Source organism: Poecile atricapillus, chromosome 1 (assembly GCF_030490865.1).
Source record: "Poecile atricapillus isolate bPoeAtr1 chromosome 1, bPoeAtr1.hap1, whole genome shotgun sequence".
In the NCBI taxonomy this organism is placed as follows: Eukaryota; Metazoa; Chordata; class Aves; order Passeriformes; family Paridae; genus Poecile; species Poecile atricapillus.
In genome coordinates, this window is record NC_081249.1 from 121,236,740 (window position 1) to 121,249,770 (window position 13,031).

Here is a 13,031-nt window from a genome sequence, read left to right on the forward strand (position 1 = left end):
AACACCATGAAGAACTGCAGAAACAGGGGAGCCTTTAATATGAAATCACATCAGGGAACCTTATGTCTTCTAAAATTGTTTCAACATTCTGCTTTATTAAAAAAGCTCCTGATCTTAATATGACCCCATTACCCACTATTGATAAATAATTTGATTATTTTATACCTCATTCTAATTGGCATATTTGCCTTTTTCCTTGCTGGATATATGCTGAGTACCATTCTTTTGGGAAAAGTAAGAAAACCTTTTTCTGGATCTAAATTTTCAGCTACTGTTTGCATGAAAAGCTCCTCTTATTTCAGCATTCTTACTCATGAAAGTATAGTTTTATCCTGGAAAACACCAATGTGTTCCAAGCAGTAACAGGAATCAAGAACAAATATGAGAACACAATTTTTCTCTTGCGTGCTGCTAATTCTGTTCCAAATTCATTTATTAATGTGGAAGAAAATGTGATTGCTTGTCAAAGCACAGATGTGGTTTTTTGTTGGGACGGTGCACAGTGCATTCGGAAGTGTCATGTTTAGCTGAGGGCAACAATGCTTAGTGTCTCAGCACCCAACTCCCACTGAATTTCAACAAGAGTGAGCAAACAACCTTCCCCTGGGCTCCAGTAAAAATCCATGGCTTAGGATCCAGTCTGAGCTGCAGTTTCACTTGCAGGAAACAAGCGGGTTTTTTTCGAGGTCTTTTAAGGTATTGTTTCCTGAAACAGCCAAAGATAATCTGAGTACATAGAGAGTACTGAAAATGTGCTAGTAAAATATGTTAGTTTGATATAGATTGCCATGATTATTGAGTACAATAAACCTTTCCAAATCCAAGCCAGAAACAAAATATATCATCATCTACATGTGCCAAGATACAATTTTATTGCATCCCAGATAACACTGCATTTAGGCTTTTATTTAACTTGAGGGTACTGTAAAAGCAAAACCAGTTCACTTTTATGACATTTGCCCTACTGTATGTTAGTGGGAGAAGTAGGGATTTTTCAGACATTGCTGGCAATGTCATAAGAAGTGCACCCCAAAAGCTTAGTAGTGGTGCCAGCAAGCACATGTAATCTCTGTCAGACTCAGCAATCTAGATTTAATTATCTTCAACTCTAAGATGTAAAATATTCCACCACAGTTCTATGACCTTATAAAAATGACACTGTTTACAGAGGTTACAGTTCTGCTTTGTCTCCTGAGGATTTTCACAAATGTGTTGTACTGCTGAAGTGTCTCACATCCCGGGAGTCTCAAAGCTCCCCTCTGGATGGTTATGGGACCAGGGTGTGAGGTTTACACCAAACCTTCCAGGAACCTCCCAGAGAACGCTGCTGTGGAGTCCTCATCTCCCAGTTTTAGTGTCCAGAACAAATTCTAGTTACAGCAACTATGTATACTGCACTTCTTTTTGGTTTTTATTTTATTTAATGAGGCAACAAAGAACAGTTGGTGCTGTATGCCCAGATGCTCTTGGAAATGACCACCCCAGTGCTTTGGGAACTACTGGCATGATTTGTGTTTTCACATCATCTCTCTGCTACTCTGTGTTAGTGTTATTGCACCTTCACAGTATCAAAAAGAAGTATTGGTTTTATTGTGCTTATTTCAAAACCAGTACATTTAAAAATAACCAAACTTAGATCTAAATTGTGTATATAAAAATATACATGTAACAACTCACATTATACAGTAAAAAAGAAAGCACCTGTGTAGAAAGCTTCCTCCCTTTTTTGGAAGGACAGCTGTCTTTAGAGTTGCTTCAGTAACATGTACTTTATACGTATATACACACAAACCCAGAACTTCAGCCACAAAAATCTGTCCTCTTATGTGGCAGAGGAGACAGAAGGCCCAGAGGGGTGATATGTCTCATTCTTTCTCCATCACAGAACTGCTGCCATTCACACTGCGTGAACAAGAGTAGGGCTTGGGTAAAGTGTGAAAAGCAGGAGATAAATTATGCTCCATGTGGCACAATTCCTCCCCGGAAGCAGCAAAGCCAAGGGCCCACAAACAGTTGCACGTTTCCCTGTTGTCAGAAGGAGCAGCTGCCACGCTGGACTCTGCATCCCTGGCTGGGAATGCCGGGGTCAGGGACAAGGGCCACCTGCACATCTTGCATGTTAAAGCAGGAGCCAGGGGGCTGCTGGACACTCCTGCAGCACCACTGACCCAACTGGGACACAGAAACTGTGTGGAGACAAAGCTGGTATCAAACTCTTCTCTGGGTAGGAGGCTCAAAGGGTTATCTCTGAACTGTTACAATGCTATTAGAAAAGACAACTAAATAACTTAAGTCTGTTTAAACCTTAGGGTTCTAATCCTAGGTGCATTCCACTATGGTAAAAGTGGGTATTTGAAGAAAATACCTGGCTATTAAAGCTCTTTGCAATATTTTTAGAAGTGCCTTTTCCATGTCAGGCTCTAACTTATTCAGAAAAGTTACCTTCTTATTTTTTAAAAAAAACCCTGTAGTAATTATATACTGTATTTAGCCATGTGAAAGGAGTAAGAAAGCTATTTCTATGTGGTTTCTGAGGTAATAAGCTGGCATGTTAAAAATAGTATTAATGCAAGTCATTCAGATGTGAGTGTCCCTTGCCCATCTTCCCTCTAAGAGGAGATGGACACAGTGATTTCAGTAAAGTGGACAGAAGATGTGTGGCACACTGGCTGGTACATTGTATCATAGTTCATCATGGTTTCTCGTGAGGTCTTCCCCATAATTAGTAGCTTGACTTCCAACAAACATATTCCAGTTGTCCAGAATTTCCTCTTTTGTTAGTTTTTGATCCTGGTAGAAAGAAAACAAAACCTCTATAAGAATATTTTCAAAACTAAGTGAAAACACACCAGCACAGACTTGCAAGAGCCCTGGGAAACAGACAGTTCTTCACAGCAGCAGACTGCAGGTTCAGCAATCGTTTGTAGCTGTCACAGCGAGTGAAATTTGGACCTCAATGGAAGACAGAAGTCCCACAGCCTTCAGCTGGGTCAAACTGCTAATTGGAAGTTCTTTGTAAGGAACTCACTGCCAAGCAGTGGGAACAGCAGGGTAACAGTGGATGACCTGGTACACTGTTTTGCCCTGTGGTTTGGTTCACCTCCCTGACAGTAAAAACAAAAATCCTCTGGTGCACTTTGTGGAAGATGGTTGCTTATGTTAGCAATTTACACTTTCTATGTTCAGAGTATTTTGGCTTTCAGGTTCCAACTTTGCTTGCATTACACTTCTGAAGACCATCATCAGGAATATACTGCCCCTCATCAGAGCCAGTGTTTAAGTAAAAAGTTTCAGTGCTTGAAACCACTGAGAGTGGTTTTGCTACCTCTACATTTGAGTACAAGGGGTATCTAAATGTACCTTTATTTTCCACTTTTAGTCTATATTAACATATAAAAATCATAACCACTCTTAAAGGAAAAAGTATTTTTGCTGTGTTAAAATGTTCAGGCTTAAGATTATAGTTTCTCACCAAATGAAAGCCAGGGGAGCTTCAAGAGCTGATAAATTGTATTTAACTACTCTGTAATTCTAACACTACCAACTGAAACTGGCATGGAAACATTAATCCACTACCAATTTTAGCCTCTAAAGTTATTAGGAATAAATTCTTGCAAGCTGGTATTTTAAAAAAGCCACACCACCTTATATAACTTCCTTAAAAACAATTCTGGAACACTACATACCTTGTCTACATCAGATTCATAGACTAAGTGCCTGGCTTCAGCTAGTGCATGATCATAGTCTTGGGGGAGGATCCAGTGCTGGATCTCATCTTTGTCCATCTTCCCATCCTTGTTGAGATCACGAAAATCTGAAAACTGCTCACGCTCTGTAATCACCCAGTCAGGTTCTGGTCCACCCTCTTCGTTTGCAAACATATCAGCTGGAGAGGAAATAAAAGTCTTACTTGAGCCCTGTTTACTTTGCAAATGAAAAGATATTTTAAAACTGAAGATATTTTCACAGTGTTTCATGAAGACTGAACTTTTCACTCTTCGCACAGTGTCTCTGTACAGAAAAAGAATGTGGGATGTAAATAGAGCAGCTGTATCTTCTCTCAGGCCTTATTTCTTCACTGCTGCTGATTCTGCCCATTCTCACACTACCCTGTATCATCTGTGCACTGCTGGTGGGGCTAACAGGGGAGGTGAACGTGCTCAAATACCATCATCTGAATTTCAGAATGAACAAAATCCTCTAAGGATCTCTGGTTGAATAGCAGGCACAAGCTTTAGTGCTAGGCTCAGTCACATGGGGAGAAAAGAACTCAGCCATTTTATCTTGTCCCTGCCAGCAAATGTCTTTGTGGATAAGATCAGACTCCAGCCAGCAGAGTGATTACAGGAAAAAAGGCACAGGGGGAATTTAGGCAAACAAAAATTGCTAAATGGAACTTGCATGCATTTGTAGTGTTTTTAGAGAAGTCTGTGTAAGAGACATTCAGTTTATTAGATCAGTTCTCCTTTAACCATACAGTGCTACAGCACATTCCAGGAGAAGACATTCTTCCAGAAAGCTGGGGAAGTCATGAATCATGGTGCATTCTGTGAGGAACCACAGGCACAGTGCACTTGTCACAGACAGGTACCTGGGCAGGGAGCACTGTTTGTGACACAGGATGCAGAGATCACACACGAGCTGCTCTGCACATCACTCCTGTGCTACATTTTGGAGGCTTTGGTAGGACCACGCCACAGTGGCAGCTGCTTTCTGCATAAACACGGGAGAGTAGCAGTGATTATTAAAACCAACTGACTTCTAAATGTTCTTTACATCACAGGGCTTTCCAAATCAGGAGTGGTGTGTCCATAACATTCTTCTGGTCACTGTGGCAAATCCTTTCCTGCTCATCAGGACTGCTTATTCCTCAAGCCTTCCACTTTTCTATTTAGAATTAAAGCCTGCTTTGTGATACTATTTCTCTCCTCTCCAGTGTCCTTTGGATTTGGTTTTCAAGGATGTGCTAAGGAAAAGTGTACCCCATGGATGGTGTGAGGGTCAGAGGCTGGCTGGTATCTGTGGGAAACAGAAATTCTGAATTTAAAGGCAGGAATAACCCTCCTGACCTTGCAGTGTGAGTGTACACACTAGGCTGAGGTTCTCCATTGTCACTGTCCCCAGTGTCCCTGAAATACTCTGTTACCTGCCCATGCACAGTGAGAATTTAGTTCCCTCTGCTCAACAATTTAATAGGTATTTTGCTCTGTTGCTTATGTAAATCTAAACCAAATTTTTTGAAAGACAAAATGGGAAGAAAGAAGGAAAAGGAGGGTGGGATCATTTTCTAAGCTTCAGCAAATCTCCCCAGTACTCCAAATCTACAGACTGAAATTTTTGGACATCTTTTTGTTGTTCCTTATAAAGTAGCAAAGAAGAGATTTTGTTTTCTGTTGGTTTCTTAATCGAAACTTCATCAAAATTTAAAAAAAAAAAAAAATCTGAAGAAGGAAAGTAGGAGTATTTTAAGCATAGTTTTCTCAACTCATGAAGAAAACTTCAGACAACACATTCACTTTCTTTTTTCATTTTTTAAAGTGCAAATTATATTGTTTATTTGAAGCAACTGACATGTTCTGTCAATTTGATTTTTATCATCCTTGCCAATGTGGGGTGATCGTGACTAGAACATTCTATGTTCCTATCTATAGAAGACAAGAAAAACCAGCATTCACATGGTAACAAATGTTGACAATTACCTTATAATTATATGTAGGTAATGTCACTGAATGAACTGAAATTACTGTGGAAATTATGCTGCTCTGTTATTTCAGTCATAGATGAATAGCATTCACTTTCTGGGCTAAATATAATTTACAAGGAACAGAACCCCCTGCCATTAATTAGTGTGTGTATATTGTTCCTGATTCTATGTGAAGTGATCTTTATAGCACCACTAGAAACAGAAAGGTTCATCCAACTTTGCACTAATGCCTTCTTAGTCCTACTTTCTGGATTTAAAACTCATCAAAATACAATGGTATCATCACTACAGAAGAATGGGTTTTACTTACTAATTAAACTAGGGAAAAAAATAGTAGGAACAAGGTGAATTTTCTCTTTTTGCAGTGGTTGCTTCCCAGGTGTTTTGGATATTTGAGAACCATCCAAACTTGAGAAAAGACTAATTCATTTTCTGATCCTCCTTCATCCTAAACAATGCCTTCAAGCAGCAGTTAACATGGTGTAATATACAAAGACTATCCCTGACATGAAAAATATTAATCCAGATTCTCTTCTTTTGTTCTGATGTAACTCTTAGCTGAGTTAAATGACAACAAAAGGAGAATTTCGTGCTGTGAAGCATGAGGAACTTTTCCTGGTCATGTTGCTATCTACCTAAAATGAAATTAAACTTTCTGGGTGGGATGGTTGCTGTGAAATAGCTGAACTGGAACACAGAACTGTTCACTCTGGGTTGTTAATGCTGCTGCAAATTTGAGAGAAGATGGGAAAATGGACTGGAGATTATACCAGAAACAAGTAACAACACTTACCAATGTACTCATCTTGATCCACAAAACCATCATCGTTTTTGTCTATGTCTTCTAAGGTTTCCTGGAAAACAATTTTGCATGAAAGTAATCTAGAAAAAACTGAGAGCTCTGACTACCTGCCTTTGATCATTTGATGTTCTGAGGCCTTGACCTGCCCCTATACACAAGTGAATGTCGTCTCACTAAACCCAGTGTGACTGTTGTTTACACAATGAATATACAAATATCCTTTCATGTTGGAAAAATTCCCTGTATGAATGAACTGCTTATGTTAGGGGCAGATACCAGCTTGCATGAAACACTCAGCTGCATGTGTGTGTGCATGTCAGCACACTCTCTTTTTATTTTACTTTAAGTCTGTGCCCCAAGATTGTTTCTTGGTTCCATTTAGGAGCTGTCTAAGTGCACTTAAAAAGTCTTTCTTATGTTGAGACTTCTAAATCAAGTGGATATCACAAAAGGCACCCCTTTCTGTTCCCCATTTAGCTATTATGTGTGTCTTTTTCTAAACCCTGCCTGGAAAGGTTAGAGAAGCCTTCAAAGTTCATCCATAAAAGTAGGAACAATGGCATTGATTTTGCTTTGCTTACTAAGACAACAATATTTTTCATGTGCTCAAACTCCTCTGGGTGAAGGAAAGCAGTGAATTCTTCACGAGTGGCAGCCAAGTCTCCATCCAGATCTGCAGTTTTGAATCGTCTTTCATCTCTGGGCAGCATTTTCTTAAAACTGTGCTGATCAGTTGCATCTTGGAATTCTTCTGGATTTTCTGCAAATGAATCAAGATGATCTCAGAAGTGTTTTCCTTTAAAACATACCAGCAAAACAAAGCTAAAAAGGTTTATTGCCAGAATACCTGTTGTTCTAAATGGAAATTTTCTTCCCCAGGAAGTTTTAAATTCAGGGCTCAAGTACTTGGTTTCATTTTTAAAGGTGACAGTAGTAGAGATAAATTTCTGAGCAAGCCTTCTGTTGCAATCCAGAATAATGGATTTTGCAGAATTGTATATTATCCCTCACAGATTTTTTTATCTGCCTTTACAAGTATCACTTAGGCAGTATTTGGGGTAGACTTCATTCACAGAAGTTTCCTTCTTCTTTAGGAATCAATATGAACCACACAACTTTTAAGTTTCAAGAAGAGCAAATCAAGGAAACGTGGTTTCAGAAGGGGGCAGACTGACTGAAATTATCTCAGTGCTACGCCTCTGGTACAGGAAACCTAACAATTATTTTCAGTTTAAAACAATGACATTTTTTCAGGGCATTCAGTGGCATAAAAGGAATGGTATTTGATATAATTTTTTTAATAGGATCATTAAACTGACTTTAAAAATGAAAAATACTCATAACAATTTCACAATTTGTATGCTGGGAGACAAACACAGGTGAAAAAGACTAGACCAGGAATTACAGATGAAAATTTTAAGTATTCATTAATGCAAGCTCACAATGCTGCTCTCCAAACCTTGGTGTTAAGAGGGAGCAAAGACAAAGGGCTGAGAAGGGTTCCAGGCATAATTCTGTAGGGACTGTGTGCCAAATATTGCCTTTCACAAATGCAACAAACTCCATTTTAATCTAAGGTAGACTTTAGAATTATTACTGCTACAGGAAGCTTGCTCTAGAAACTGCCTCTGTGGTAGGTAAATATTGTCTTCTCCTTCCCAGTAAGTATAAATGGTCAATTAATACTGATTTGTTGCTCTGTCAGTATTGCCCTTTAGCTTAAGTGATCTCTTCCTCTTCCTTCATTAACTTATAAAAGCAAAGGGAACGTGGAGGGGGGCAGGGGAATTCAGGTATATTTTTTAATAAATGTTTCTCTTGCCTGATTTGTTAAGGATTTTCATTTGCAGTTGATCACAGTCTGAAGCATGTTATTCTGCAAGAATGATTTTAATCAATAACTTTGCTATAGCTTAGACAGACTAAATTTTTAACATCTAGACTTAAGATTTTAGAGACTAAATTCACAAATAGAGTTAATTAGACAATATATTATTTTTAATTAAAGTACCCTTTTTAATGTTAAAAAATAATATATTTCTAACTGGAGGAGACTTTAATAATTCAGCTGTGTCAGTATATTTAATGATACCTCTACAAAACCTTCTGTGTGCTGGTGACCCACGTGCAAAGGGCTGCAATAAATAACTAAAAACTGCTTTTGACCTCTGAGCATCTATAACATTTAATGTGAGCTTCAAGAGTCCTAAATGTGACATCAAACTCCTGTTGACTGCAAGGCAAGAAATCATATTTTATAATCTCAAAAAATCCTTGATCATACAATTGGGAGATTTCTCTTACCTAGATAATAACCATATGTGGCTTGTTTGTATTCTTCCCAGGCAATTTTATCATCCTTGTTTAGATCATAGTCTTTCCAGACTTTAGCCACATTCTCATAGATGTAGCGTTTCTGTACTCGTTTAATCCAGTTTTTTAATTCCTCTGTTGTGATGTAGCCATCTTTGTTGTCATCTATTCTATCCACAATCTTCCTGTAAAAAGAGATCAGCATCTTTAAGCTGGCAGAAAACCAAACTGCATGTCAGGCCAATTTTAGTAATCTTTATCTGGCCCTGATTTTCCACAAAAACGGAGTGCCCCAAACTCCTAAAGCTGTCCTGCTGGTTAAGGCTTTCCTGCATTTCACACTTCATCTTAAGGAATATGTCTCTGTTCGTTATCCAGCATTGCTATGAATAATTCAAAGGGAACTTGCACAACCACAATTAGTGAGCACAGAACACCTGGCTTTCTTAGGCTGTGCCTCCTGTCTTAGGGGGACCTGCTCTTCACTGCCTACAGTGCTGGCTAAGAGCAGGAAACACCAATTTCACTTCAGGACAAAGCCTGTACTCAAACTTGCTGGAGGCAACCAGGGAAAAAATCCAGGACTTGGTGGACACCTGCAGTTTCTCCTTTGGCTTTCCAGCAGATTGACACCAGGGTGAAGTGAGTTACATGACTGTGTAATGCTGGGGATGTACACCAGGTAGTCTCCCCTTCTAAGCTCGTCCCTCCACTTGTTTCTTTTCTTTCATTCCCAAGGGAAACCAGTGTAGGTGCTGCCAGGAATGCCTGTTTCTCACTAAAGCAATATTAAGTCTGCAGCAGCCACTGCTGGCAGCTGGGTTATAAACCTCTGTCCACTGTAAAGCTGCCAGCCTCAAGCACTGTTGATCAGCAGGAGCGAAACATTCTGCACACAGCTGCAGTTAAAAAAAAAAAAAGGACAATTCTCTCTATACCATTTATGTTCTCTGCAACTAATCTCTCTGCAATTAATCTCTCTGCAATTGATAAACTCCACCATTTTGGGGCTGAGCTTGTAAAATTGGCTTCTGTCCCTGCTCTTGGAATTGAGCACATCCACCTTGGCTCTCTGGCACATCCAGGTTGCCTTTGGGCACATCAGCACCCTTCACCCTGCCCATGAGGTGCAGGGGTGCACTGTCTGCAGGTGCTCTGCGCCTCCGGCAGTGGCCAGCTCCTGCCTATGGAACACACTCAAAATGCAGGGGTAAGAGCAGGAGCTGGCTTGTCTAAATCCTCACTTGACATTCAACAGGTGAGCTCCCTAAACCTCCAGGCAGGCAGCCACAGGACACAGGGGAAAAAGATCTGCACTTTTAAACGTTCTTTTCAATTCCACATCTTGGTTCTCCACAAAGAAATTACACTTGGCCAACTGGAACTGCTCAAGTAGGGAAGCAATGTCTCTTCCCAAGCCTTTGTTACAAAAGTGGTTGCTGAAGTAACAGCAGCAGCTTCTGCAGAACTTTCAGCAATCTTGTGTGAGTCTGATAGTATCAGACTGAATTTATAAACATTCTGTTTCTGAGTTATGGGGCAAAAAAGGTGCTGCTGAATTTCCTTTCTGAATTAGTAAAGTATGAATTAACTGTCTAGAAAACCTTTTCTCTTTTGTATCAATCTGTTGCCAGTGGTCTCCTTCCCTGTATGATGGACTCTACTTGTCACCAGATTTTTCCCACAATGAATTTCATTTCATTTATTTAACTAGTATTTCTTTCTACTGTTAAGGTATTAAATGATCATGATAGTAGCTCTTGGCAATGTAGAACATGAAAGAAGTTGGGACTGTGTACCAGAAAATGTTTCATGCCTCCTCCTTTTCACCTGTTTTTATAGGTGCATGGCATCCATGTGCACTATTCCACCCCACTTCTCAGCTGAGGATGGGGACAGTGAAACAGTCTTGCCTACAGCTCCCAAAGGCACAGATAAGAAACTGTTGTATGGACTGTGGACCTCACTTTTTATTGTTATTATTGGGATGGCAAATGTGCTGCCACATATCCTAGGCAAGGTAAAATGGCTTATAACTACAGCAGCATGGACTCTGGTTAGAGCAGCAGACTGTGTGTTTCTGTTTTCTCCCAGAAATCATTTAAAAATAGCTTTTAATTAAATCTGCCTTCTTCCTAAATGCCAATCACTTGCTGAGAAGTGACTCTGTAACCCACTACAGAAGTTGCCCATAAGAAAAATGGGGGGAAGGGGTTCAGTATATCTGACTATTAAGCCACAAGATGTTTTTTTAAATGCTCTCTTTACCTCCCAGTGGGCTGCTATCCAAAATTACAAGGCTGGGAAATGCTTAAAGCCATGAAACTTTCCCAAAGCCCCCCGGGAACCACATCCCTGATATTGTGATGCACTGTGGTCACCCCACATGTCCTCAGAGGGCCACTTCAGCCACCTCCATTTAAAAGGTTATTGACTGTGGCTGTACTTTAATGTGCCTGTTTAATGTACCCCTCCAAAGAGCAATCAGTGAGATCACTGGAAGTTAAAACTTCTTCCCTTGCCGAGTTAACATTTGTACAAATTATTTAAAAACAGCTTTATTGTTAAATCATATCCCTGACTGAATTATCTGTAGTAGTAAGTGCAAACCAATATTAGGAGGGCATGTCCATTCTGGTGATAAAGCTCATGAGAATCTAGGTCATAGATCATGTATGATGAGAACATGGTTTCCTTGCTCCTTCTTGAAACAATGAGGATGAAGTTGATCATTTCTGGTGATAACTTTATCTGTTTACTCACTAAAACACGTAAATAGTAGTGACAGCTTTCAGTAGGATCAAGAGGTTACTCAATGAGATTACAATGCTACTGCTTATGGTAGGACCAGACAGAAAATTATCAAGTGCTACTCCCTGTGGAAGCGAAGGCAGGGGGAATTTTAGTAAAAACAGGCAGATATTTTAAACAATCTTCTTTGCAGTAACTACATTAAAGGATCTTTCTTTAACTCCTATAAAATTTAGTTCTGCTTAGTGATCTGGCTTCCTGTACGTGTAAAGCAGGGAAAAGGCACGATCCCTGTTCTTTGCATAAAGAGCAGCATAGGAATAACAGCAACTCAAACACTGTAAGCAAAAAAGTCACAAGTGGGAAAGCTGCGTGAGGATGCTTGAAGTGGACCTGTAAAGGTAGAAGGAATGGTTTAGACTCGATTAGCACTGATATGGTGCGGGCAGGTGTCCCAGAGGCTGCAGCAGCAAAGCCCTCCGGCAGCAGGTCCAACACCCGGTACAGCATCTCCCTCCGTGAGGCTTATTGCTGTGGAGCAGTGAGAAAAGGCAGGAGAGAAAAAAAAACAAAGCCATGAACTGTTGGCTGCTCCTTTGCAAAACCAGCGGGGTGTGAGAGAAGTCGAAACCCAGAAGTTCGACCTACAGGCCACACTGGGGTTCAGGGCACCGCTTTAGGGTACAGGGTCCCACACTGGGGTGCAGGGTCCCACACTGGGGTGCAGGACACCGCTCTGGGGTACAGGACACCGCTCTGGGGTTCAGGGTCCCACACTGGGGCTCAGGGTCCCACACTGGGGCTCAGGGCACCGCTCTGGGGTTCAGGGTCCCGCTGCACAATCCCCTCAGGGTGGGAAGGGTCCCGCTGCCCCCTCGGACACTCAGGCAGCCCCAGGCCTCCTCCTCCGTCCCGGGCCCACCTCGGGCCCTCCCCCTGCCACGTCTCCCGCCCGGGCCGGGCGCTCACCCCAGGCGCTCACGGCTCTCCTCCGGGCTGAGCTGGTCGAAGCTCCGCGCCTCCTCCTTGCCCAGGAAGGCCTCGTGGTCGTACTGGAAGCCGGGCCGGTCCTCGTGCTGCCCGGCTCCGGGCCGGGCCCGCTCCTGCCGTACCGTGGGCTTGCCCAGCGCGCCCGCCGCCAACAGCAGCAGCAGCAGCGCCTTCAGCGCCCCGCCGCCCGCCATGCCCCGCCGGCCCGGCTCTCACAGCCTCGCTCCGCTCCGCTGCCCGCCCGGCCCAGCACCGCCCCGCCCCGGGCCCGCTCCTCCCCCGGCCCGGCCATTGGCAGCGCGCCCGGCCCGGCTGCGCCACGTCCGCAAAGGGGCCCGAGCGGCGGGGCCGGGGCCGGGGCCGCGGGCAGAGCCCTCACGGGGAGCCGCGGGCAGCGGAGGGGCCGATCCTCTTGGCCATCGCCGGAGCCCCCCAGTTCAGCCTGATAAACACAGCTGAAACAGCGGGTGC

General features: G+C 42.1%; 1 protein-coding gene across 1 annotated transcript; it reads right to left on the minus strand.

Moving 5' to 3' along the window:
* Positions 1-849: 849 nt before the first annotated feature.
* RCN1 (reticulocalbin 1) lies at positions 850-12,814 on the minus strand. The gene is made up of 6 exons (XM_058829055.1): positions 12,540-12,814; positions 8,811-9,004; positions 7,088-7,266; positions 6,498-6,558; positions 3,687-3,886; positions 850-2,790 (listed from the first exon to the last, which is right to left on the minus strand). The coding sequence occupies exons 1-6, from the start codon at positions 12,752-12,754 to the stop codon at positions 2,683-2,685; spliced, it is 957 nt and encodes a 318-aa protein (XP_058685038.1). The 5' UTR covers positions 12,755-12,814; the 3' UTR covers positions 850-2,682.
* Between the last annotated feature and the right edge of the window lie 217 nt (positions 12,815-13,031).

Excerpts from the sequence above, each read along its gene's own strand:
- RCN1 (XM_058829055.1), bottom strand. The coding sequence starts at position 12,754 with ATGGCGGGCGGCGGGGCGCTGAAGGCGCTGCTGCTGCTGCTGTTGGCG. Across the intron at positions 9,005-12,539 it reads GAGAGCCGTGAGCGCCTGGG|GAAGATTGTGGATAGAATAG; the intron begins GTGAGCGCCCGG and ends CTCTTTTTACAG. Across the intron at positions 6,559-7,087 it reads TGAAAAATATTGTTGTCTTA|GAAACCTTAGAAGACATAGA; the intron begins GTAAGCAAAGCA and ends ATTGTTTTCCAG.